The sequence below is a fragment of the Rhinatrema bivittatum genome, chromosome 14, assembly GCF_901001135.1.
Source record: "Rhinatrema bivittatum chromosome 14, aRhiBiv1.1, whole genome shotgun sequence".
Classification (NCBI taxonomy): domain Eukaryota; kingdom Metazoa; phylum Chordata; class Amphibia; order Gymnophiona; family Rhinatrematidae; genus Rhinatrema; species Rhinatrema bivittatum.
In genome coordinates this window covers 36,782,236-36,805,679 of record NC_042628.1, presented here as the reverse complement: position 1 = coordinate 36,805,679, position 23,444 = coordinate 36,782,236, and the positions used below count along the sequence as shown (strand labels likewise).

The following is a 23,444-nucleotide window of genomic DNA, read 5'->3' as shown; positions in this document are numbered from 1 at the left end:
CATTTATGTAGGTTACAGAAAAGTAGCAGGAGGAATAAGGGAAACAAATGCTGAGTGTGTGCAGTAAGGTTAAACTTAGCCAGATGATTCTCTATATGTACAAAGCAGCCCGTACAGGAATAAAGCCAGAGCATGCCCTGCATATATACAGCAGCACTTTAGCAAACTGAGCTGGCAAGTGTGAAAGACAAGGCAGAGCTTCAAACTTTGGTTGTCAGAAGAACGAAAATATGCATATGAGCCAGGCTGCGTCTCTCTGAAGGACTGGCCCAGCCTCGCCCATGGAATAGCTTCACAGAGCTAGCACAGCCGTTTCATGCCTTGGACTAACAAACCACTGAGATATTGTAGGCTCTGTCTGAATAGCCCAGCACCGGGTTGTGTGTAGCGTATGTCTTCCTGAGACTGCTGGCCAGTGGCCAACATGGAGAGAGGGTCACTCGTTGATCCCATAGAGTCTGTCTGGAGGCAGTAGTTCCTCACGGTGTCCCAATAACCTTGAAACACAGAAAACAAATACTGCAGTCCACAAGATTTATATCGGACATTGGTTTGGAGCACTGTCCTGTGCTCATTGACAGCTTCGTTTCAGCTGGGACTAATGAAGAGCTAATCCTCTGTCCATAATTTAGCATCTCTGATAGGAATATAAGCAGACGTTTGCAGTTTTTTTATCCAGAGTCCTTTACAGCTTGAAGACCCAGGTTGCCAATAATTGAGCTGTTTTGTCGCCTTTTTTTTTCTGCACAAAGATATGTAAGCTTCCCCCCCCCCTCACCCCTCCTCTTACCAAATCTGTCCTTGTATCAGGCCTTGCATTATCGCATTCTCTCGGGTCCCTAGAGCCGTGGGTTCCATTACATTCCCCTCCCTTCAAGGTCACACGTGGAGCCAAAATAATGGACTTTTCCTCCGGTCCCTGGAGAAGTCAATCCCAACCGCACGGTGAATCATTTCTGTAAATCCCACTGCAAGGATGGATGAAAAGCAATGTGTTTGCTTGAAGTGTTGTTAGCAGAAGAATCCCTGGGCAGGAACAGGGTGGGTAGGGGGGGTTAAAGCTGGGAAGTGGGGGTGGGATGGATGGAGAGGAGGGGGGGGGGCCTTCATTTAAGAGGAAGCCTAACTGGGGAGGGGTGGGAAGAGAGGAAAACCCAGCGCCGAGCCATCAAAGTTTTATTTTTAAATACGATTTGGAGGGGTTTGGATGAGGGGGGTGGGGGGTGGGTAGGGGGCTCATCCTGGCAGGACACATTTTAGCTTTTTTTCATTGAGTTGGGGGCTGGGAATTGGGCTGCCAGGCTCACGCTTGACATTTGTTTTTAATGGCCATCGCTGTATTCTTTTGAACATAGCCGGTTAAGGCTAAAGTTATCGGGGAACCCATTCTTAAGGCGTGGCTAGAGTTAGCAGAAAAACTTATTTGGCTAACTTCTAAGTTTCCTGACTAACTTGTCCCTGCCATTGAATGCCCCCAGAACACCCATTATTTAAGACCGTAAGAAACGTCAGGCTGGGTCACACCAAGGTCCATCGAGCCCAGCATCCTGTCTCCAATAGTTGAGCAGTCCAGGTCGCAAGTACCTGGCAGATCCAATAAAACAGATCTATTTCCTGTTACTCACTTACAGGGGTAGCAATAGCTTTCTTTTGTCTACCTGGCTAATAATGTGTTTTCCCCAGGAATTTGTCCAAACCTCTTTTAAGCCCTGCTCTGCTCGTCACCTTGACCATGTCCTCTGGCAACAGATTCCTCAGTTTGCTGTACGCTTTGGGGTAGATCTTAAAAAAAATACGCGCGCGCGTATTTTTGTTCTTGCAACCGGCGTGAACAAAAGTAAGCCAGATTTTAAAAGATGCGCGCGTTGCCACGCGTATCTTTTAAAATCCGGGGTCGGCGCGCGCAAGGCTGCGCAAAATGGGCAGCCGGCGCGCACCGAGCCGCGCAGCCTGCCTCCGTTCTCTCCGAGGCCGCTCCGAAATCAGAGCGGCCTCGGAGGGAACTTTCCTTCCGCATCCCCCCACCTTCCCCTCCCTTCCTCTATCTAACCCACCCCCCAGCCCTACCTAAATCCACCCCCCACCTTTGTTGTACAAGTTACGCCTGCTTGAAGCAGGCGTAACTTGTGCGCGCCGCCTCGTCAGCCCCCGGCACAGGCCGCCGTGCCGGGGGACTTGGGACCACCCTCCCGGCCCGCCCCCGAAGCCTTGCCACGCCCCCGGACCCGCCTCAGACTGCCCCCTGACCCCGGACACGCCCCCTCCCGCCCCTTTTACGAAGCCCTGGGACTTACGCGCGTCCCGGGGCTTTACACGCGCCGGCGGCCTATGCAAAATAGGTGCGCCGGCGGACGAGTGCCCTGCGCGCATAAATCCGGAAGGATTTACGCGTGCAGGGCTTTTAAAATCTACCCCTAAGTGAAAAACTACTTTCTACGTTTTTTTGTTTTGTTTTTTTTAAATCTGCTGGTAGTTAGTTTCATGAAGTCTCCCTGTGTGTTAGTATTATTTGAAATGACAAATAATTATTTATTTACCTGTTCCATCTCACTCATGGTTTTATAAACTTCTTTCACGTCCCCTCTCAGCTGTCTCTTTTCCAAGCTGAAGAGCCCTAGCCAGAGTAGCCTCTCATAGGGGAGCGTTTCCATCCAGTTTATCATCTTTGTTTCTCTCCTCTGCACCTTTCTAATTCCGCTATTTGGTGACCAGAACTGCACACAGTACTCAAGGTGCGGGCACACCATGACTCAATATAGAGGCAATATGATATTTTTCATTTTATTCTTCATTCCCTTCTGAATGATTTCTAACATTCTATTTGCTTTTTTGACCGCCGCCGCACACTGAGTTAAAGATTTCAAGGTATTGTCCACAAGGACTCCAAGGACCTTTTCCTGGTTGGTGACTCAGCGTTGTGTATCTGTAAATTGGGATTATTTTTCCCTATGTACATCGCTTTGCACTTTTCCATGTTCTGATGCCCATTCTCCTAGTCCCCCGAGGTTCCTTTGCAGTTCCTCATGATCTGTGGCAGTTTTAACAACTTAATTTTGTGTAATCTGCAAATTTAGAAACATGATGGCAGAAAAAGACCATACGGCCTATCTACTCTGCCCATCCACACCAATTAGTCAGCTTTGCAATCCCTACCACTCTCTCAGAGATCCTCTGTGTTTATCCCATGCTTTCCTGAATTCAGGATAGTGTCCTTGTCTCCACCACCTCCACAGGGAGGCTGTTTCCACTACATCTACTACCATTACTCCTGAGTCTACCCCCTTTCTCCCTCATTACTTACCCCTTGTTCTAGAGCCTCCTTTTCTTTGAAAGAGGCCCACCTCCTGTGCATGGAAATCTTGGAGGTATTTAAATATCTCTATCATATCTTCCATATTCTACCTTTGCTCGAGGGTATACATGTTTAGAGTTTTGTCTGTCCCCATATGCATTAGAACAAAGACCACTGATCATTTTAGTAGCCACCCGCTGGTTTATATCTTTTTGAAGGTGCAGACTCCTTAACTGTATGCAGTATTCCAAGTGAGGTCTCACTAGGGACCTCTACAGGGACAATATCACCTCCTTTTTCTGCTGACTGTTCCTCTTCCTAGGCAGCCACCTTAAGATCATTAGATGCAATCATCCCCAGATCCTGCTCTTCTTTCATCCCCTATACTCTACCTATCCTCTGGATTTTTGCAGCCCAAATGCATTTTTTTTAGCATTTAAATCATAGCTGCCAGACCATTTCTTGAGCTTTGCTAGATCCCTCCTCATGTTTTCCACATGTTCCTGACTGTTAACCCCATTGCAGGTCGGTATTATAGGTAAAAATACAAACCTTTTCCTGATTATCCTTCCACAGTGTCACTCACAAGAATGTGAACAGAGCTAGTAATGTTCCTCTCCTTAGAGTGAAATCCATTCACCACTACCCTTTGTTGCTTCTCAACTCAGATTTGATCTTCTCATTTGTTCCATTTTCCAAATCATTTATTAATATGTCAAACTGCACTGGGCCTAGTACGAAACACTGGGGACTCCTCTAATGACTTTTCTCCATTGGGATGACTGCCCATTTAGTTCTATCATCTGTTTCCTGTCTTTTAACCAGCTATCAGTCCACCGCAGGAAACTTCTTCCTGTCCCATGACTTTTGTAATTTTTCTGAGGAGTCTCTCATGGTGGACTTGGTCAACTGCCTTCTGAAAATCCAAATACACTATATCAATTCAATTACCTTTCTCTACATGTTTATTTTCCCCTTCAAAAAAATCTATAAGATTGGTAAGACAAGACTTCCATTTGCTAAAACAATGTTGACTCTTTTTTGGCTAAAATTTAGACAGATAAGTACTGGTGATATTGAAAACTTGGCATGTAGCTGGGTAACTTGTGTGTTATTCAGTCAATGCCTTCGAATATTGGCCTCAGTGGTATCAATACAAAGACTGGGACTTTTCCATCCTGGCTAACTTTTATGGAGTTTTGCTCCAGGAGTTTGGCCAAACCCTTTTAATATTTATATTCAGTCACTGATGGACTTTATACTATCTGTAAACTCTCAGCTCTTCTGTAAGACACTTTGAGCTCCTCTGCTGGAAAAGCATAATATGCGAGATGCCTTGACCACACCCTCTAGCAACAAATTCCACAGCTTAATTGTACATCAAGTGGAAAAAACACTTTCTCCAATTTGTTTTAAACCTTCTACCTGCTAGTTTCATGGCGTGTCCCCTAGTGCTAGTACTGTTTGAAAGAGTGAATAACCATTCCCTATTTACCTGTTCCACTCATGATTTTATAGATCTCTGTCATGTGTTTCACTTATGTTTTATTGCACTTATATATTAATGCCCTCTTTGGGGACCTTCTATACATTTATTTATTTACAAAACTTTATAGCCTGCCAATTAATCCAATATTTTGTTCATGGCGGATACCAATTCGTAAAAACATTACTGTTCTGTTAAATCTGGTTTCAGAAACAGAAGTACCCTGCATCTATCACTCCTGTCTCCCAAATTCACATGACAGTCCATAGTATTCACCCTCTAGATGTTGAAGACATGCTTTGATGCTTGCTTTACTGATGTCACCTAGAATATCACCAATGTTTGTTGGTGTGATTATTATATCCTATTTAAGGTTAAAATAGAAATAGGGTGGAGACCATTAGAAATCGGTTGGATGATTATGGTTCACCTTATTAACTGTTAGTTTATGGCATCCTGTTTTTGTTAGTTGTAGTTATTAATTATTTGATGCTGTATTGTGTATATTTCCTTTCTTATGTAACTCACCTTGGAGTTCTGGACTATAAAAGTGAGAGATCGAAATATGACAAATAAATAATTTGGTCCAAGCTTTGCATGGGATATCAGAAGTAATTTTTCTCGCAGTATGAACTAGTCAGATCTGATATGTCATATGGAGCAGTGTCCTGCTCACGCTCTCTTTCTTTCTTTTCATATTTTTAAACTGCTCCTTCCAAAAATTGGCCACAGAGCTGATATGCAAATGTTGTAATGTTGCCCAACATGGCAGCACCTGGAGGGACTGGATGGGATCTGTCCAAAGATTTTCAAAAGTAGTAGCTAAAAAGTAAAACCTTCAGGTTTATGCAGTATTTGCTAAGTGGACTTTTGAAACTGTAATTATAGCATTTATTTAAATTGTAAGATTCTTTGGAAAATATTGAATAGGGCTTTTCTTGTCTTTCTGTACAAGGAGCACAATGTACTGTTTCATGAGTTGTCTTTCTTTGTGAGGTTTTTAAATCCCTGTTTGTTTCCAATCAGGAAAGAACGCCCAACTTCACTGAATGTCTTCCCAGTCGCAGATGGAATGGTACGTGGGCAGATGGGGGGCAAGATCACCCCCAGTTCGGACCACTGGCATCTGAGTGACCTCAGCCAGCTGAAGTCCAACTCCAGCTACAAGGTTTGATAGACAATCATGGGAACGAGGTTCCCCACCCTCCCACTGTCAATGACATCATCTCACGCACCTTGTAGAGATGGACACCTGACCGTCTCTTTAACCCTTTGCAGCCCCTCACTTAGCTAGGATGCACAAACTAAACCCTTTCAGAAAAAAAAAGCAAATTTTCAGAGGGCTCACAAATATTAGAATAGATGGTCAATTTTTTCTCTACAATGATTATACACCTGTTTTGGGTTTTTTTTTTAACTCTCTAAGAATGATTTCATTTTCCCTTTTCTACTGGTAAGAGATGTTTGATGACGTAACACTTGCTCTCTGCATGATCAGGAGACTGCTAGTAAGGCTCTTCTAACTTTTCCAAGCAGAAAGACATAGTGCCGTGTATATTATATCAATTTTTTGGACTGTATTCGGATATGGCGTAAAATTCTGTGGGCTAAGTAGCACTATTCTCTATGAAGAAGCCATCATTTGGTGGAGACATTTTTCTGGTAACTGATGTGTGTGGAAGATTTCCCAGGAATTATAAAAAAAAATATCCCATGGCTAATGGTGGGGCTTTGGATGAGTAGTAGCTTATAAAGGATATCCAGAAGGTGTATGTTAAGCTATGGAAAGTAGGTCATAAGTTGCAGAGCTTGTTATTTGGGTACATAAGGAGTTGTGGAAAGTATTCATGGTGAATTTTTGCCTACCATCATTTGGTCAGTGGTAGATTTTGATGAAAATGCTGTGCCGCTGAGGATATTCCCTGGGAATTTTGAAAGTTTGAGGAACATTCCTTTGGAAAGTGGTACATTTTTTTTGGAAGATTATCCTTGCTCTGCGAGACTCTTCAGTAACTAAATGGTAGAATATTAAGGATTTTGATATAATAGTAATGTATGAGAAACCTAGGGTTTGCAAATATTCTTTAGATAGCATTGTTATGAGCATTACCACTTCACAGTTTCACACCTTAGATTGTGCACAGGACAAAAAAAAGACCAAAGGTGCTGCTTGATCAGATCTCTCATGACTGGACACGTTGCTACTTGTCATTTGTACTACTTCAGATAAAGGTATTTTCCTCTTTGTTAAGATCAGTTGTACTCACATACACCTTGTACCCTGAAATAACCCACATCTGAAAGTCTAGCTGGCTTGGACTTGCATCTAGAACCTTCTGTGTTGTTTTTCTGCACTCCTGCTCATCGGCGATGTGGGTTACCGAAAGGCAAAAGCCTCTTATTTTTAGGAACCTATGGCTGCAAAGGGTTATTATTCTAGCATTCTTTCACATTACGTCTTTGTGTTTTAATTCCCTCTTCCATACTTCTGTTGTTTGTCTGTATCAACATGGAACCCTTACTCGATGTGTTTGTACAGTAAATAAAATCCCATACCATGTGATGCCAAACTTTTTTTTAGAGCTTCAGCTTGGTTAGAAGCAACTTTGCGATGTATGATGGTTTGTCTAGATTCAAGTGACAATAATCAAAGCCAACATAGCTAGAGATATTTTGGTGAGATACTGAAAGAGGTTTAGCTACGGGCTCTAGCCCGGGTGTTGCCAAGGAGTTTACCACCCTCTTTCAGAACTGTTGGGCCGATACAGTACACTGTTAACCCTCGATTGGGCACGCATTTTCAACGCGCTAGCTTTACCCCTTATTGAATAAGGGGCCGAAAACGTGCATCCAACCCCCCCCGAAACTAATAGCGCCCGCAACATGCAACTGCTTTTCTGTGCACCCTCCGACTTAATATCATGGCAATATTAAGTCGGAGGTCCCGAAAGTTACCAAAAGTAAAAAAAAATAAAAAAATAAAAATTTGAAGGCGGGTCGAAAACCGGACGCTCAATTTTGCCGGCGTCCAGTTTCCGAACCCATGGCTGTCAGTGGACTCGAGAACAGATGCCGGCAAAATTGAGCGTCAGCTGTCAAAGCAGCCGCTCCGGTCCAAAAGGTGGCGCTAGGGACGCGCCAGTGTCCCTAACTCCTCCTTTTACCTGTTTTTACTGCCGGGCCTAATTTGCATACTGAATCGCGCGCACAGGCGAATGCCCGCTCTCCCGCGGACTTTACTGTATCGGCCTGTGTATAGGCAGTTTGTTATAGGCCCTGAATAACTGAATCTGTCTTTGTAGAAGACAAGTGCCCTTTTGCTCAGCAGACAAAAAGGAGCACTGTAAATTGGAACAATTTCTTTAGAAAAGCACTAATTGATATAAGTGGCATTAATTTAAGGACCTTTAATAAAGTAATATAGGAAAGGGAGCATTTATAGTCACTAGGATATAGGAAAGGGAATAAATAGGCCCTTTTGAAGTCACACTCTTGGCATTAGAAAAATATCCTTCTGTTGAAAACCAGATTCCCCTTCTGCTCTTATTATACCTTTGGCTACTGAAAACTGACTAGCAAGTTAAAGAAGCTGGTTACTCTGACACATGACCTGGACTAATGTCAAGGCCCACTGTGATGCCTTTTCAGCATTGCCCAGCCTGGTACTGGAAACGTTGAAGTAATTTCTCTTAACTAGCGCTACCTCCTGGTTATATAGAGATGAGAAGACCTGTGATAGTCTGTCTTGCAATGTAGGCTAGTTTATGGGAAAGTTAAGTTGTGGAAATCCTTAGATGTTTGTGGTGGAGTACTCTACTAGGGAAGGCTAGTTGAGTTTGGCTGCTCAGGGCTTTATGGATGCCGCGTTCTGATTAAAATATTAAAACCTTTTCTCCTTCCAGGTTTACTATCCAGTTCTCATCAAGGAATTCTCATGCCCAGCTTCCAGCATTCTCTTAGCTTGTTTTCACATGCCTTTCCCATACTGCACCAGCTTTCTGTTACTGACCAAGCAGTATGTACATTGCAAGAGTTATTTCCTGTTCCATTCTTTGGCTTGCTAATATGTGCAACCATAAGAGCAGTGTCTAACTCGGTCCTCCATCGGAGGCTGGGACTCCCCAACCTCTGCTGGCACAAAAAGCAGGGTCCTTGTTAGGTTTTTCCATTTATTTGTTTTCCTGTATTTTTGTCCCATTGACCACAGGATGAAATGTCCGAGTCTGGGCAGTCCTCAGCAGCTGCGACACCGAGCACCACTGGGACAAAGTCCAACACGCCAACCTCATCTGTTCCCTCTGCTTCTGTCACACCCTTGAATGAAAGCCTCCAGCCCCTCCAAGACTACAATGTAATGGCCAAGAACAGCAAGAGGGCACGAGAGAAACGCAACAGCCGCAATATGGAAGTCCAGGTCACGCAGGAGATGAGGAACGTCAGTATAGGTAAAAATGCTGTTGCTGTATCACAGGTTGTCTGGAGTATTAGGATTGCAGACTATCATTTCAGTCTAAAGACAGAGGTGTAGTAGAAATTCCTAAGAGAAAAACAGACTTTGCTTATCATGCACCATTTTTATGTTTATTTTTGAAAGCCGGAATTCTGTGGTGGAATTAATATGAAAGGAAGATGACTTATGAAGTCATACCCACGTTTCAGCACCGCTATTATTTATTTATTTTATTTATTTAAAGTCTCTTTTATACCGATGTTCGTTTGCACATCGCATCGGTTCACAAATAACAAAAACTTTTGGGCGGAGCCCTTACATATAACAGCAGAATATAAATAACTTTCGGGCAGGGGCCCTTACATGTAACCAAAAACCAAAAGAATACATTAAACAGGGGGAGGGTAAAAATACTGGTTAGGCGAGGCGGTATTCCAAATAATTAAATGGATACCATCAACTATATACCAATGGATACCATCAATGGATACCATCAACTATATACATAAATAGGAGAGTACAGAGTACAAAATCAGCAGGCATTCTTAGCTATAACTACTTTGTATAACTGTGAGACTAATCAACAGCAAATCAGATCACTGGTTTCAAAAGCCCGTTTAATAAGAAGTTATGTTTCAAACAAATATTCTTGGTAACGAGCAAGAGACATTCTACAGAATGAAAGACAATTTCTGTCTTTCTGTCACAATCTCATAAAAGAGGTCTGACATAAAAAAAAAAGTCTCTTGCTTATTTCCTTTTTTACTGAAAAGGAGTTAAGTGATGTTATGCGAACATATTTTAAGAAAATAGATATCCTCTTTATGGGACAAAAAATAAGAATTTTTCCGGATAGGACAAAAACCACACAACAGAGAAGGAAAAGCTTTCTTGCACTTCACCAAGTAGCGTTAACCTTCGGGATGACATTCCATTTAAGATTCCCATGTAAGTGTGTAATAAAAAACAATAAGAATTTTTTTCGGTCTGAACAATTGAAAAGTTTCTTAGAATCCCAAAGAGTTTTGCTACAAGCTAGCAAGGTCTAATTTATAGGATCATTATAATTAAAATAAGTAGTAGGATCTGGGTTGTGCTTTTCATTTCTTTTTTTGTTTCCTGGAAGTTCTCCTTAATTGCTATGAAAGTTCCCCTATTGCTGGAGGTCTAATGGGTTGTCTATATTAGGATATGCCTTACTGTTGTTTTCTTATATATAAAAATTGTTTCTGATTTATACGACACCATATTTTCTGTACAAAGAACATACTTTGTTAAAATTTTGAAAATTTAATAAAGATTAAATGAAAAAAAAAAAAGTCTCTTGCTGACCAGTCAGCTTTTGAATTGGTTGCCAAGCTCCCAGCCAGCTGCATTGCCAGAAAGCAGCCCAGAGGCCCAGTTTTGTTTCATTTCCAGTTGCCAAAGAAAGCTACCCACACGCTGTGGGGAGGGGATGCTATTGACCCATCCTGCTGAGATAAAGGGAAATGTGTTGCTGATGGGGAGGATATTGAGACTAGAGGAGCGGGCAACACTGAGGTTGAGGGGGTTGCTGATTCCTGAATACTTGCATCGGAAGGCTTATTGACTCCATATCCTGCAAGAAAATGGATGCTGAGCTGATCCTATCTCCTTACAGGGATGGGTAGCAGTGATGAGTGGTCAGATGTCCAGGACATCATTGACTCCACCCCTGAACTGGATCTATGCCAGGACCCCCGTCTGGAACGCCCTGGGAACAGGTATGTGCTTACTTTTTATTACCCCCTCTACTTACCCTTGTAGCCTGCTGGTTTACTCAGAGTAGCTCCATATTAGGCATTATTACTCCCAGCTTCACATGTGAGACTCTGCAGAGACAAATTCTAAGTCTTGAGTAAGAGAATGGGGATGTGATAACTCTAAGATGGCTGCTTACTCTGTGTGCCAGATCCACTGAGAAAAAAATTACTTCCCCATTGATATTTACCCCTTGACAAAGCTGAATTTTGCAGTGTGAGAGTATATATGAGAGGTGTTTTTTGGTTTTTTTTTTTAAATGAAATCCTGAAACAAGCTCAGTCATTTAACAAGGTTTCTGGCAGCGGCACGGAAAACTGTGGAGTGGCTCTGTGATTCCATAGATCTGGCAACTTCAGAGGAGCCAGCTGGAGCCCATAGGGACGTTCATACATCTGAAAAGGAGCAGCAGTTTCAAAAACACACTTAAAAGTCTGGATGAAAAAGCTATAAGCTGAGAATACAGTAAGGGCAGTAAGTGACGATGTGGCTGACCTGGTCAGAGAAAAGCAGATCTCACTGAGATGGATGAGCGCGTGGGAGACCTGGAGTGGCAAGTGGAGAAGGCCAAGACTTTTCATCATAATTTGAAGCAGGACAAGGCTTGTGCAGAGCTGAGAGAAAAATCCAAAACGTCAGACTCAAAAGTATCCTGGAAGGAGCAGAAAAAGGAAATGTGATGACGTTTGTGCAGCAGGGGGACAATTTTAAAACTGACTGCATTGGTGCAAAGTGCATGGGTACTACTTGGCCCCAGACTTTACATCAAGCTTCAAAGCAAAGGCACTATTACTACTACTACTACTACTACTACTACTACTACTAACTACTACACTGCTGCTGCTGCTACCACTGCTACTACACTGCTACTACTGCTTTAATATTTCTATAGTGCTGCTCGACTGACACAACGCTATATGAATGAGAGAGTCCCTGCTCAATAGAGCTTACAATGAAACTTGCCATGGATACAACTAGCCAGTGGACATTTGCTGCATCTTTCTGTGCGGGTTCTTTTTTTCAAGGAAAATGGCACACATCTGCAGATGTAAACATGCCATAGGGAACACCTCCTCTTAAGGAGGAACGTCGTGCATATTTTCAACCGCATCGAGGGAGGGCATTTCTCAGACAGGCAATTTATGCAGGGAAGTGGCTGTAAAAATTGCCCTCCATATATTTGCTTTGCTATTGAGCCCAATATGAAGCAGAGGCAGTTGAAATTGATTTTGCGCACTGTGTGCTGCAACCTATCCCAGGGGTGGGAAGTAGGCTTTGTCAGAATTCACTTTTCTGCTGTAAAATTCTGTGCAAATTACAGGAACTGGAATCATTTCTAGTTGAAGGCTTCTCAAAAAGGGCCTGATTTTTAAACAGTATTTACACGCTTAAAATTGGGTTTTACATATGTAAATGCATTTTACCCATGTAAGTGGGCTTTTGAAAATTGCTACAATGTGTGCCATTGAATTGTCCATAGGATATTCACGTGTAAATGCACTTTATGCATATAAATAGCTTTTTAAAATTGCTATGATAGTATGTTACATTTACACGTGTAATTTTTTTAAAAATTACCTCCAGGGTCTAACTTTAAAACATGGGCGAACGCACCCCCTATAACCAAGTTGATATATCAGAGGTTGGATCTTCTGCATAAATATATATGCATGGATGGGAATTTTTTTTTTTTTTTTAAATTAAATAAATCAAAGTGACGTTAAATACAAAAAAAAAATAAATCAAAATAAATCAAAGTGATGAGAAATCTCAGCTGGTACTTTCAGGTAGGGATGTGCATTCGTCCAAGATGAATTGAGCAATTTTATCGAAATTGCCTAATTCGTCCTAGATCGGGGAGCCTGAAACCGAAGGAATTTTCCCCAAAATATCGGGAAAAATTTGTTTCGGGTTTAGTGCTCACTAACGGGCTTAGTGAACGCTAACTCCTTGTTAGTGCGCACTAACCGAAATTCGGGTCTCCCCGAATTTTAAAGGCCCGAACTGCGGGAAATATGAGATCTCCCGCGGCGGGCCGAAAACGAAGCTTCACACATTCCTACTTTCAGGGGCAAATTACAAACTGTCCACATTGGAAGGAAGATGTGCAATGTTTACCCCTCTTTCACTTTGAAGCTTGTCATGGTCAATTGCACCTGCTCTTTCCGCAGGTAGATATTTGCTGGAAAAGGATGCGCAAAGATTTTTTTAAAAGCCCTCTACAGGTGAATTTAACCCTTCCCTGCCCTAACCGCGCCACCGGGGACACCCTCTCTTTGAAGGATTGTACCAGGTCTGGGTGTGCTTGCAGCGGGGGCCCTCGCACCTCCAGCAGGAACGCTTCCCGTGAAGCAGCAGTGGGGTTGGAGCTCTTCAGTGGCAGCGTGCAAGGATTCTGTGCTTGGGGAAACTGGGATAGAAAGCAATAAATATTGGCTATACAGTCAGACGGTTCTGTTAGAATAGAACCAGCGGGGCAGGAAAGGAGAGAGATGGCTGAAGGAGAGTTTCTAATCGGGTTGAAGGAGGGCAGTTTTCAGCCAGACAATGTGAATGGTGGGGTTAAATGCTTTTTCCTTGTAAAAATCACTTCGACAAAAATGTCCTGGGGGTGGCAGTGGTTTGGAGAAAATGTTACGCCTGTGTTTAGTTGAACCAAAAAAAAGAAGTCTTGGGTAGGGAAGGCTGTCTGAGCAGACTGAGAATGGAATGGCTTGGGATTAACCCTTTGAAGAGCTGTCGTGCATAAGGCCTTGCTCTGGAAGAGGGACCAATGAGGTTAGCAGATGCTCACTTAGGGCCTGATTTGCTAAGGCTTTTCTCTCCATCTGACCCTTAATGAGTAGAGATGGATGCTGAGAGACCCCCAGCAGCTGGCCTAGTAGTGCCTAAAACAGATTTACTCTGCTCAGTGACAACAGCAGTGTAACTCCATCCTGGCACTGCAGCCGTCTCGGCACCTTGCATTCGCGTTGCCTGAGTAGTGATAGAGCAGTGCCACTGTCAGGCTCCTTTTACGCAGCAGTAGGGTTATAGGGCACCAGCGGTACAAGAGTGACTCCACCTTCTCAGTGGGGGAGCAGCAGAGAAGGTGGTTCAGCTCTCCCCCCCCCCCCCCCCACCATGCCCCCTCATGAAAGAGCAAACTCAGCCAAACTAGGGAAGCAGCAGAGGAGCTCAGCTGGACCCAGTTTTGTATTTATCAGATCACCAGCTCCTGGCAGGGTATAGTTGTTTCCTATAGGCTACTTTACATGAATTGCTGGATCAGCTGGGAGAAATGCTCTGCTTGTACCCATCTGGGGAATATCAGCATTTTCTGATTGGAGATGCCATTCTTTTAAAGAAGGGAGATACTAGCAGACATAATTTGAAGTCTAAAGAAGTGATGAGACTTTTTGTCTGTTTCTTTTCCCCATGGAATGATAGTCCAACCCAAGGGATTGTGAACAAGGCTTTCGGCATCAACACAGATTCCTTGTATCACGAACTCTCCACAGCAGGGTCAGAGGTGATTGGAGATGTAGATGAAGGAGCAGATCTGCTAGGTAAGTGATGCCTCTGCTCTGTAATAATTCTGCATTCGGTTTGCTGGCTGTGCAGTGCAGGTTTTCTTTGCTTAGCTCTGACAGGCCCTGTGTTTTTGCATGAGTGCCGCAGTGTGCGGCGGGGCTCCTGCCAGCCGATCTCTGAAGGAACCTCTAGAGCTGGCCATGGTGCGGTACTGGCTGATGGATTTGGAACAGAGCCCATGGGAAATGGGCATTAAGAATGAAGTACGATCAAGTCAGTATTTGTGGGTATGTTTAAATGATGACCGGTAAGTTTGAAAAGGTCTGGAGAATGCAGCCAAGGATTTCTGCTCTGTATTGCTGCCTGCAGTCTGGGGGCTGTAAGTATGCTTTCATGTTTATTTTAGAGTCCCTATCGATGAAATTTTCAGAGCACTGAGAGAGAGAGAGAGAGCCCTTGGCGCAAATACATGTTTAAGGGAAGTTCTCTTTTTCCATAAACAACTTTTAGGATTAAAGTATTCTGATACTTTTGTACGTGGCAGCCTTCTCGCTGTCCTTTGTGCTGCTGGCTGGCCTGTGACTGCTAGCAGCTTTTGCTGCACCAATTGCTGTGACTGTGTCTACCCACAGCTAAACTCCCCCCCCCCCACGGAGAACTCGGAGGAAATAGCTGAAAAGTGAAAGTGCAGATCCCTGTACTCGCATCCGCTTCCCTAAACATGTCGGCACAACAGCGAAAGCACTGCAAAGCCCCGTGGCTGTGGCCTCTGGAAAACGTGATACTCTGCGCACTCCACCGCCCCACATGATAGGGGGCGCCCCACCAGCGACAGATGTATTCGACCTCTCAGACAGAAGAATATCAAGCTCTCCAGAGGCATAGATGCAACTCCCAGCCCTGCTGAGAGGAAGGGGCTGGTGCTGGTTATGGCCACGCTTGCCAGGTTGAAAGCGGAACCTCTGACTGCTAAAAGGTGGATTTTAAGAGTTACGTGCAGGCGCGCATTTGCCAGCGTGCACAGATGGATGCGCCGATTTTATAACCTGCAAGCGTATATGCGCGCATGTTATAAAATCCGCTACCCGTGCACACGTGCATGCACGATTTTATATCGACGCACACGAATGCCGTCTCATGCGTGTAAGTGGGGGGATTTTAGTAAATGCTCGCGGTGACACATTAGGGCCTATTTCCCTCTTACTTCCCAGTTTGCCCCTGTAAAGGAGTGGATTTCCTAAACCCCCTACCTAACCTGCTTCCCTTTTACCCTACTAGCCCCGACCCCTAAAACCCCGATGACTACCCTAAATTTTTTAATTTTACTACTTGCCCGCAGTCCATAGCAGCAGCAACTTACACAGCCATTGGATCCCGGCACGCACTTGCGCGCGACTTGGACTTAATGGTGCTGTCCCGGTCTGGCCCACCCCTTTCTTGCAAAATCCTTTCCAATGCACGTACCGGGAGCTTCCTGTGTGGCTGCAGGCCTCTTAAAATCTGTGTGGCCCGCGCGTGTCCAGTCATGCGTGTATCTCCCGGATTTGCCCCGCGTAGGGCTTGTAAAATTCGCCCTTAAGCTCTGACCCTCTTAAGAACACGATGGCGGGTTGCTATCTCCCATCCCAGGTGGCGAGGGTTCGAACATGATTTTCTTCACGATCGTACGTGAACAACTCTCCTCAACTCAGCTTGTCTCTCCTCTGTCTCCCATGTTGCTCTTTTTGATGCACACTCAGACTCCTGCTCTCTTCATGCTGTTAGCCATGCCCTTCACTTGTATGGCTGAACGCTGATGATGGCTTGAGTGATGTCACCTGCTTGCAAACCACTATCTTCTTCTACCTCTTTTGATGCAATTTCTCCTGCCAAGCTGCCCCAAGGTGGGAGAGGCGGCCATCTTGTATACCTTTGCAGTTTTTTAGCAAAACCTCCAGAGCTCTAGGCTCACAGAGGTGGATACCAACACTCTGTCTTTCTTTGATTAGTCTCGGCTGTACTCACTGTTCTGATGTCCTTGCTTTAAGGCACCTCTGATTCTGAATGAAGATGCTGGACACTAGAGGAGTTTTCAACAAATATTTACTGCAACTAAACCAAAGGTCCATGCAGTCTGCCCAACAAGTTGCTTTTGATAGTAACTGCTGCTCCGTGCAGGTTACCGTCATGTCTACTGCTAAAGGTGGTAGGAACTGCCACTCTGTGCAGGTTATACCCTTGCCTTCTGTTAAGCGTAGTAGTAACTGTTGCTCCATGCAGGTTACCCCCATTCAGAAGTATTACACCTACATTTTTTCATTTCCATCTTCTAGTCTTTAGGGATCCACGGTGTTTATCCCATGCCCTTTTGAATTCCATGACCATTCCTGTCTTGATTTCTTATCCCGGGAGGGCATTCCATGCATCCACCACCCTTTCTGTGAAGAAACATTTCTCCTCGTACTACGTGAGCCACGCCCTTCACGCGTGTTGCTTATAGCTCCTGAATGGCTGAATGGTGACGACAGGCTGAACAATGGCACGTGCCAGCACAAATGCTCCAATTTATCCTCTCACATAAATAGTCCCCAGGTACCTCTTTCTCAGTTCTGTTAGCTGAGTCAGTGTCCCTTAGATGGTTGGCACTAGGGAAAAGCCCCATAATCCTAAGTGATAGAAAATGGGCTCCTAATGGTGACTGGGATCTCCCATCTCTTTCTCTGATGGTAAAAGCTTGGACTTCTGGTGGTAGAAAGTCCCAAAATTATTCAAAATCCAGTATCTGGCCTCTTTCTCAGTGGATAGGAACTGGTGACAAAACTTCCTCCCAAATCAACAGGAATATAATTCTATATAAAATACATCTTGCATCTTCTCTGTGAGGTCACTGCTGTCCCTCCTTTAGCTAAGTGGAAGGAATCACAGCAGCTTATCCTGACCTCCCAAGGAAGGGGTGACAATCCTCCTCAGGCAGGAGCGGGCTCCCAATTAAAAGCAAAAACAAAAAACAAAAAAACACACAGCTCTTCTCAAAAAACTTCTCTTCCACTCTCGCAGGTCAATCCATTCCAGGCTGAGGGGTGCTGGCCAGAATCTCTTCCCCTAGTTCAAAGATGAGGGTCCAGTATGGGGAAGTTCTCAGGCTACTCTTCTTCTCCCCAAAACTCTAACCAAAAAAAAAAAATACCACTTCCCCTGTATCAGGTTTGGAGGCCCAACAAATGGAGAGCACGCCTACTCCTGCTTCTCAAAACTGCAGCTCAAAAAAACCACAGGGCACTGCCTGCCTTCATAGGAAATTGCTGACCAGTCCAGACAAGCCTTCTTGGGATGGTCTACAAACTACTCACTCTCTGATATCCTAAGCTCAACTAAAGGGAAAACTCTAAGGGTCTCTACATGTATATATTGCTTAATACTTGTGGCATATTTTCTGTGGGTATCTAAAACACCTTTAGGAATGATTATGCTGTGGATGTGTCTTATCATGTGTGTGCGTGTATCCGTACATTTATTGAAAGCAATGTTTGTTTTAAAAAAAAAAAACCAAGTCCTCCCTTTTTTGTATTTTTAACAGAATCATTGGCACTGTGGCAGTTGGAACTGGTCTGCTTATGACAGTGCAGGAATGTAGCTCTCGTTAGGGAAATGCAGGGATAGGTTTGCAGAAATGTCATGCCTGCTGTAACAGTTTTCAGACTTCTATACTATATCAAGAACTACATTTGTAATAGTGTTCATAACTTCAGATTTGCACATGTACAGGCCACGTGGCCTAGGCCCAGTCCCCAGCCTTTGCCCCATCATGTGATAGGGGAAGGTCAAGGCGACGCCATTTTGAAAAATGTCAACAGGCCCAGAGGTAGGAGGTGCTCCAGGCCCCCACTGAAGATCAATGATTTTAATTAGAGGTACAGGGAGTTCGGGGGGGGGGGGGGGTGCTTCCCCTAGACTACCAGAGTCCTTTTTTAATGATATGGACTTGCGGGACACTGGACACCAGGGATATTATAGAACCGGGGTGGGGGGAGGGGGGTACTTGGAAGGGAGGAGTGACTCGGAGAAGATGTGAGGGGAACTTTTTTGGATTAAGGGGAGAGGTTGAAGAAAGACTGGGCCATCGCCGTGCAGCTTGCTGAATTTTTTTTTTCTTTTGGGGGGCCAGAGCAGCTTCAGAAGGCGGTGGGGGCAGGGCAGGCAGGGGTCTCCAAAGATCCCGGAGGAGATTTTTGATCTTTGGGGGTGGGGTGGGTTTCAAGCCCTTTAGCCCTTTAAATTTTTCCATGGGATCATTGGGGACCCATGTTAGCATCCCAAAGCTCCCTCTGGAAAAATAACTACTCCTTCCTCAAGTGCGTTAAAATAACGGGGCTGACTTTTTTTCTAAGACAGCCACATTATTTTATTAACGGAGGAATGTGCCTATCTATAAGCTACGTTGCATGCACTAGGAAATTTTATGCATGCAAAGCAACTTATTTCCATAGGGGGAGGAAGTCTTCTGATATATTTTGTAATATCACGTGATAGTTCCTCAATATGGTAATATTGCGTGATAAGCAGCATTTAACCCGTGGGGCACACTGTTTAACTTGCGATATCGCTATATTGTGGCTTAATAAATCTAGGCCTAAGTAGGATAAACCATTCAGATATTGACCCCTGAGATTTTAATAGCAGCATTTAAAGTTGGATTTTAAAAGAACTGTAGTGTTTTGCAAATACACATTTTTCACATTTAAAGATCAGGTTCATCAGTTCATGTTCTAAATTGGTTTCGCTCCCTGACCTTAAATTCTCTATAGCAACAGCTTAAAAGGTTATTAAGAACTTTGCTGCTAGCTTGAATAATGTCTTAAAAGTGGGTACGTTTTAGTAGATTGGTCCAGCAATGCTCTTGATCCCGTAATCACGTTATTCAACAGGCCAAAATTAGTTTCTAGTGAAGTGATCTCAAATAATAAAAATAAATGGAAGATAATCAAGATATTAACATGGGTGTCTCATAGGGATCAATTATAGAGCTATTGTTTTTCATTTTAAGCAATGATAGCTTTCTTTTAGTGTACTAATTCACTTATCCTTATACTGAGGATTGTGTCTAGGAATGGTGCCCGGGATATAACCCCCAGTCCTATAAATATATGAAACACAGGGAGAGTAATCTTTGTAATAGGCCCTACAGTGGTAAAGTTTGCTTGTCCGATGTCCAAAATGAACTTCCATGTATAAGATCGCTTTTAAAATCAGCCAGGTAATTGACTTGAATACGGGATCAAATTACCTCAAACAAACTTAACACCTGCCCCAAGCAAGGAGGAACTTGTGCGGGGTTCAACAGCTGCAGGGCGTTTTTAAAGCCAATAAGTATGCAATAGGTCCCCACTCCGCCGGCCCATGATTGATTTTCCAAACGCCTCTTAGGCACATAAAACAGGATTTTATGCATGTGAGGTGCTTTGAAAATCGAGCCCTGACTTAATTAAAAGTAAAGACATCTGAAGAAGGGTCCCGTGTGCCATCGCGAGCTCATACACTAGAACATCTGTGGAGAGTCTCTGTCCTGGTGCGGTGAAAGGTGATGCAACCTGTGACGAGGAGATGAATTAGCTTTATTGTCCTGTCAGTTTCCTGCTGGTCCATTGGGTTTTCACCTGGATCGACGCTACGATTTGCAGCTGCCCAGGGACCTTTTCCTTATTTTCGATCCCCTCTCAGTAACTGCAGTGACAGCCCTCGTCTGGGGGGGGGGGGGGCCCAAAAGCGGCAGGGAATTCTTTTTTTAACTGGTTAACCCTTTTGAACATCAACTTGCACCGTTTCCATGTGACGCCGCTCTTCTCCCCACTTCTCTTATGAGTGGCTTGGTTTGCTTTCTGTCGCAGGTGTCACCTGAATCCCAGAATCTTACGAGGATAGTTTTCTGTAGGAACTCAGAACGCGTGCAAGTTAACCACGTCCAGAACATTCAAATCTACATTATATGATACAAATGGGTACAAAAGAGTCAAAGTAATTTTTATAATGCAAAAGAAACAGAGTGGCACAAGCTAGCTGCTGCTGCTGCTGCAACTGTTGATGTTTTGCACACCTCTGATTTTTGCAGAATCGTGACCTGATCTGATTGAGGTACTTGGCACACAGCCAATAGGATTTACCATAGGCGTAGTATGGGGGGCAGCGCCTCCCCCAAATGCTCTGAGTGGTAGAGCTAAATCAGCCCTCCTCCTCTCTGCCAGTACGACCTCTCTATCCCTTGCTCCCCCAAAGTGAGTGGGCAAACTGCAGCTATAAATATTGATATTCAGTGCTACTTAGTTGCGGCGGCTGACTATCCGGTCCTGTTCAGTGGCTGCCACTTAGCCGGATAAGTAATTAGTCAGATAAGCAGTGGGTGGGATATGGCATTCTGCTTCAGTTAACTGGATAAGTCAGACCTGCTCATAGCCTTGCTGCTGAATATCCCTTGTAAGGTAGCCGGGTAACTTACTTAAATGTTCACTTTTCAATATCTACCCCATAGAAATGTACTTGTAGAGTACTGGGAGGAGGTGACATCCAGCAGGTCAGCAATGGGAGGAGAAAGGAGGCTCAGGGACCAGTTTGTGACCCAAAAGCTTGTAATGAATTGAAGCACTGACAACATGATGGTATTTTACTGGGGGAAAGTAAGATATGTATCTTAGATAGCACAGCCTCATGTGTATATTCTCTTCTAAAGTAAAAAAAAAAAAATGGACCTGGAACAAGGAGTGTGGACTACAGAGAGGGAGCCCGTGCGTAAAATCACACATCTGCTCTTTCATTGCAGGTCTCGTCCTTTTAAGGACTCCATGCCTTCTTGTCATTCCAATGGCTGAATCATGGCTGATTTTGGTTTTCTTTCTCTTTTGGTAAACATTTGTTTAGTTGATTTCAGTCACTGATGGACCCTTTTGTTTTTTCCTGCCCTGTCTCTCCGTGCTTCGCTGGACATGCCCCACAGGGGAGTTTTCAGGTGTGTATATCTCCTCTTCTGCTCTTCCCTTGCTTTTTTTTTCTCTGTCCTTCTTCAGATTGAATTGAACGCTGTAGTATACACATGTGATACTCCCCTGCTGTTGTCCAATCCTGGTTGGCTTAGCAGATGTTTTCCTGCCTTTTTCCTTGTGTAGTTTGCTGCACCAATAGAGCATTAAAAATAGAGGCAGAAACGTAATAGAACCTTTCTACTTTGTGTTCACTTGCCTGCTATGTCTTGGTTAAGCTTTTATGGCTTGTTTATGGCTTTCTGCACTACTCTCATGCACTGTCAGGAGCTGACCACCCCCTGGGTCCCTAAATCTTTCCAGCTAGGCCTTTCCCCCAGCACCCTAACTGAATGCAGAAAAAAATATTTAAGCATTATTTCCCAGAACTGAGAGCTCTTCCAAGCAGGTAGTCACGCAGCCTGAGCTAACGCTGATGGTTCTGAAGGAGATAAAAAGTAAATGATCTACCTGGAAGAGCTTGCAGAAGTTTTGCAGTTAAATCAAAATAATAAACAAAAATAAAATGAATCAGTCCACTGCTGATGTAGTTTATGTGATAATTTCATGCAAATAATATTGCATGGGGATAGCGATTTGGTGAAGCTTTGCTAACCTTCAGTAATTTGGTCTACTCTTCAGTGGGTTCTTCTGTTGTCCATTATATCCGGGTTTGTCTGTCTGCTCCCTGAACATTTTAAGCATTAATAAGTGGGGAGGAGAGTGTTTATTTAAAATCTCTCACTAAATAAAGCCCAAAGCAGAGAGCGACCGTACTTTCACAAGTTGTATGAGATTATCTGCTTAACAATGACTCAACACCCAATGTTCTAGTGACCAGGTCCTATTGTAAGACTCCCATTGGGCAGTCTGAGCTGTTATGACTTTTACTTTTACTTAGAAACCTCTGATATTTGTAAAGCTACAGCAAAAGGAGGATGAAATTGCTATTCAGTGGGAGCCTTCCACTATTTGCACCTGACAGCTCAGTCCCATCCTGGGTCCTTACAGGGCCCTCTTCAGAACCACTATCCATATAAGTTTGGAAACGTTCTTCTCTGCTTAACCTACAGTATGTGCACCTTACCGAAGGTGGGGAGGTGCTGTCTTCAGCCTTTCCTACAATACTGGTCTAAATGATACCAATTACCAGCTTGTGGTTAAGACTGAAATAGAAAAAGAAGCTGCATATCGCCCTCTTGTGACTGGGACCAGAGGTAGATTGCTGTATATTTGGTTAATATCCCAACTTCCAGATCCAGTAATTTTACACCCGGCCCAGAATCCACAGCTCTTTCATGTTATCTTTCAACTGACAGGCTTTGCTTTTTCCTAGGTCAGAAACAAAGGATATGAGGAAGAAAGAGTTTGTGTTTACTCCACTCACACGCGCACACATGCATGCACACACACACACGTATGCACACACAGTTGTATGGTTACACCCACTTCTTACTGCATTTAGCCACATACATGTGAAAACCTTTGCATGGCTACACTCCTGCATACATATGCACTCAAGCACTCTCATCTATGTGCATCTGAACATATGAATATCAACATTTATGTCCAGCCTTGCGCACGCGTCCTCTATACCTGCAAACCCAGACACGCACACCTACAAGGCCACCCAGGCTGCTTGTGTACAGACATTACATGCAGACACCTTGACTCCCAGGTGCACACGTTCCCATGCATGTGGATGCACCTGCTTTGCTTCACTGGCTGATTCCTAATTAGTATTTAATGGCTGCTTTTTTTTTTTCTCTTCCCATATCTCTGTGTCTGTTTTCCCTCCTCCTGTGGGACTGCACTCATAGTGCGGGATGATTTCTTTGGTAAGGCGCCAAGCCTTTTTTAAAAATTTTTTCCAAGAATTCAAGCTCCTGCTATCCATCAAACATCTTTTTCTATTTTTCTTTAATTTTGTTTTCG

General features: G+C 43.9%; 1 protein-coding gene across 17 annotated transcripts in view; it reads left to right on the top strand.

The window, feature by feature from the left end:
- Nucleotides 1–23,444, top strand: part of MAPK8IP3 (mitogen-activated protein kinase 8 interacting protein 3) — a 135,845-nt gene that overhangs the window by 53,961 nt on the left and 58,440 nt on the right. For 8 of the 17 annotated variants that reach the window (XR_003852636.1, XM_029576806.1, XM_029576792.1 and 5 more), the window contains 6 exons: nt 5,805–5,946; nt 8,986–9,223; nt 10,871–10,973; nt 14,440–14,558; nt 21,488–21,499; nt 23,330–23,347. Coding sequence is in view for 16 of the 17 variants with exons in the window: in XM_029576806.1 (XP_029432666.1) it covers nt 5,805–5,946; nt 8,986–9,223; nt 10,871–10,973; nt 14,440–14,558; nt 21,488–21,499; nt 23,330–23,347 (632 nt within the window). In the remaining variant the exon portion in view is untranslated. The remainder of the gene's footprint in view (nt 1–5,804; nt 5,947–8,985; nt 9,224–10,870; nt 10,974–14,439; nt 14,559–21,487; nt 21,500–23,329; nt 23,348–23,444) is intronic. The other 9 variants (XM_029576803.1, XM_029576804.1, XM_029576802.1 and 6 more) reach the window with 4 other exon arrangements.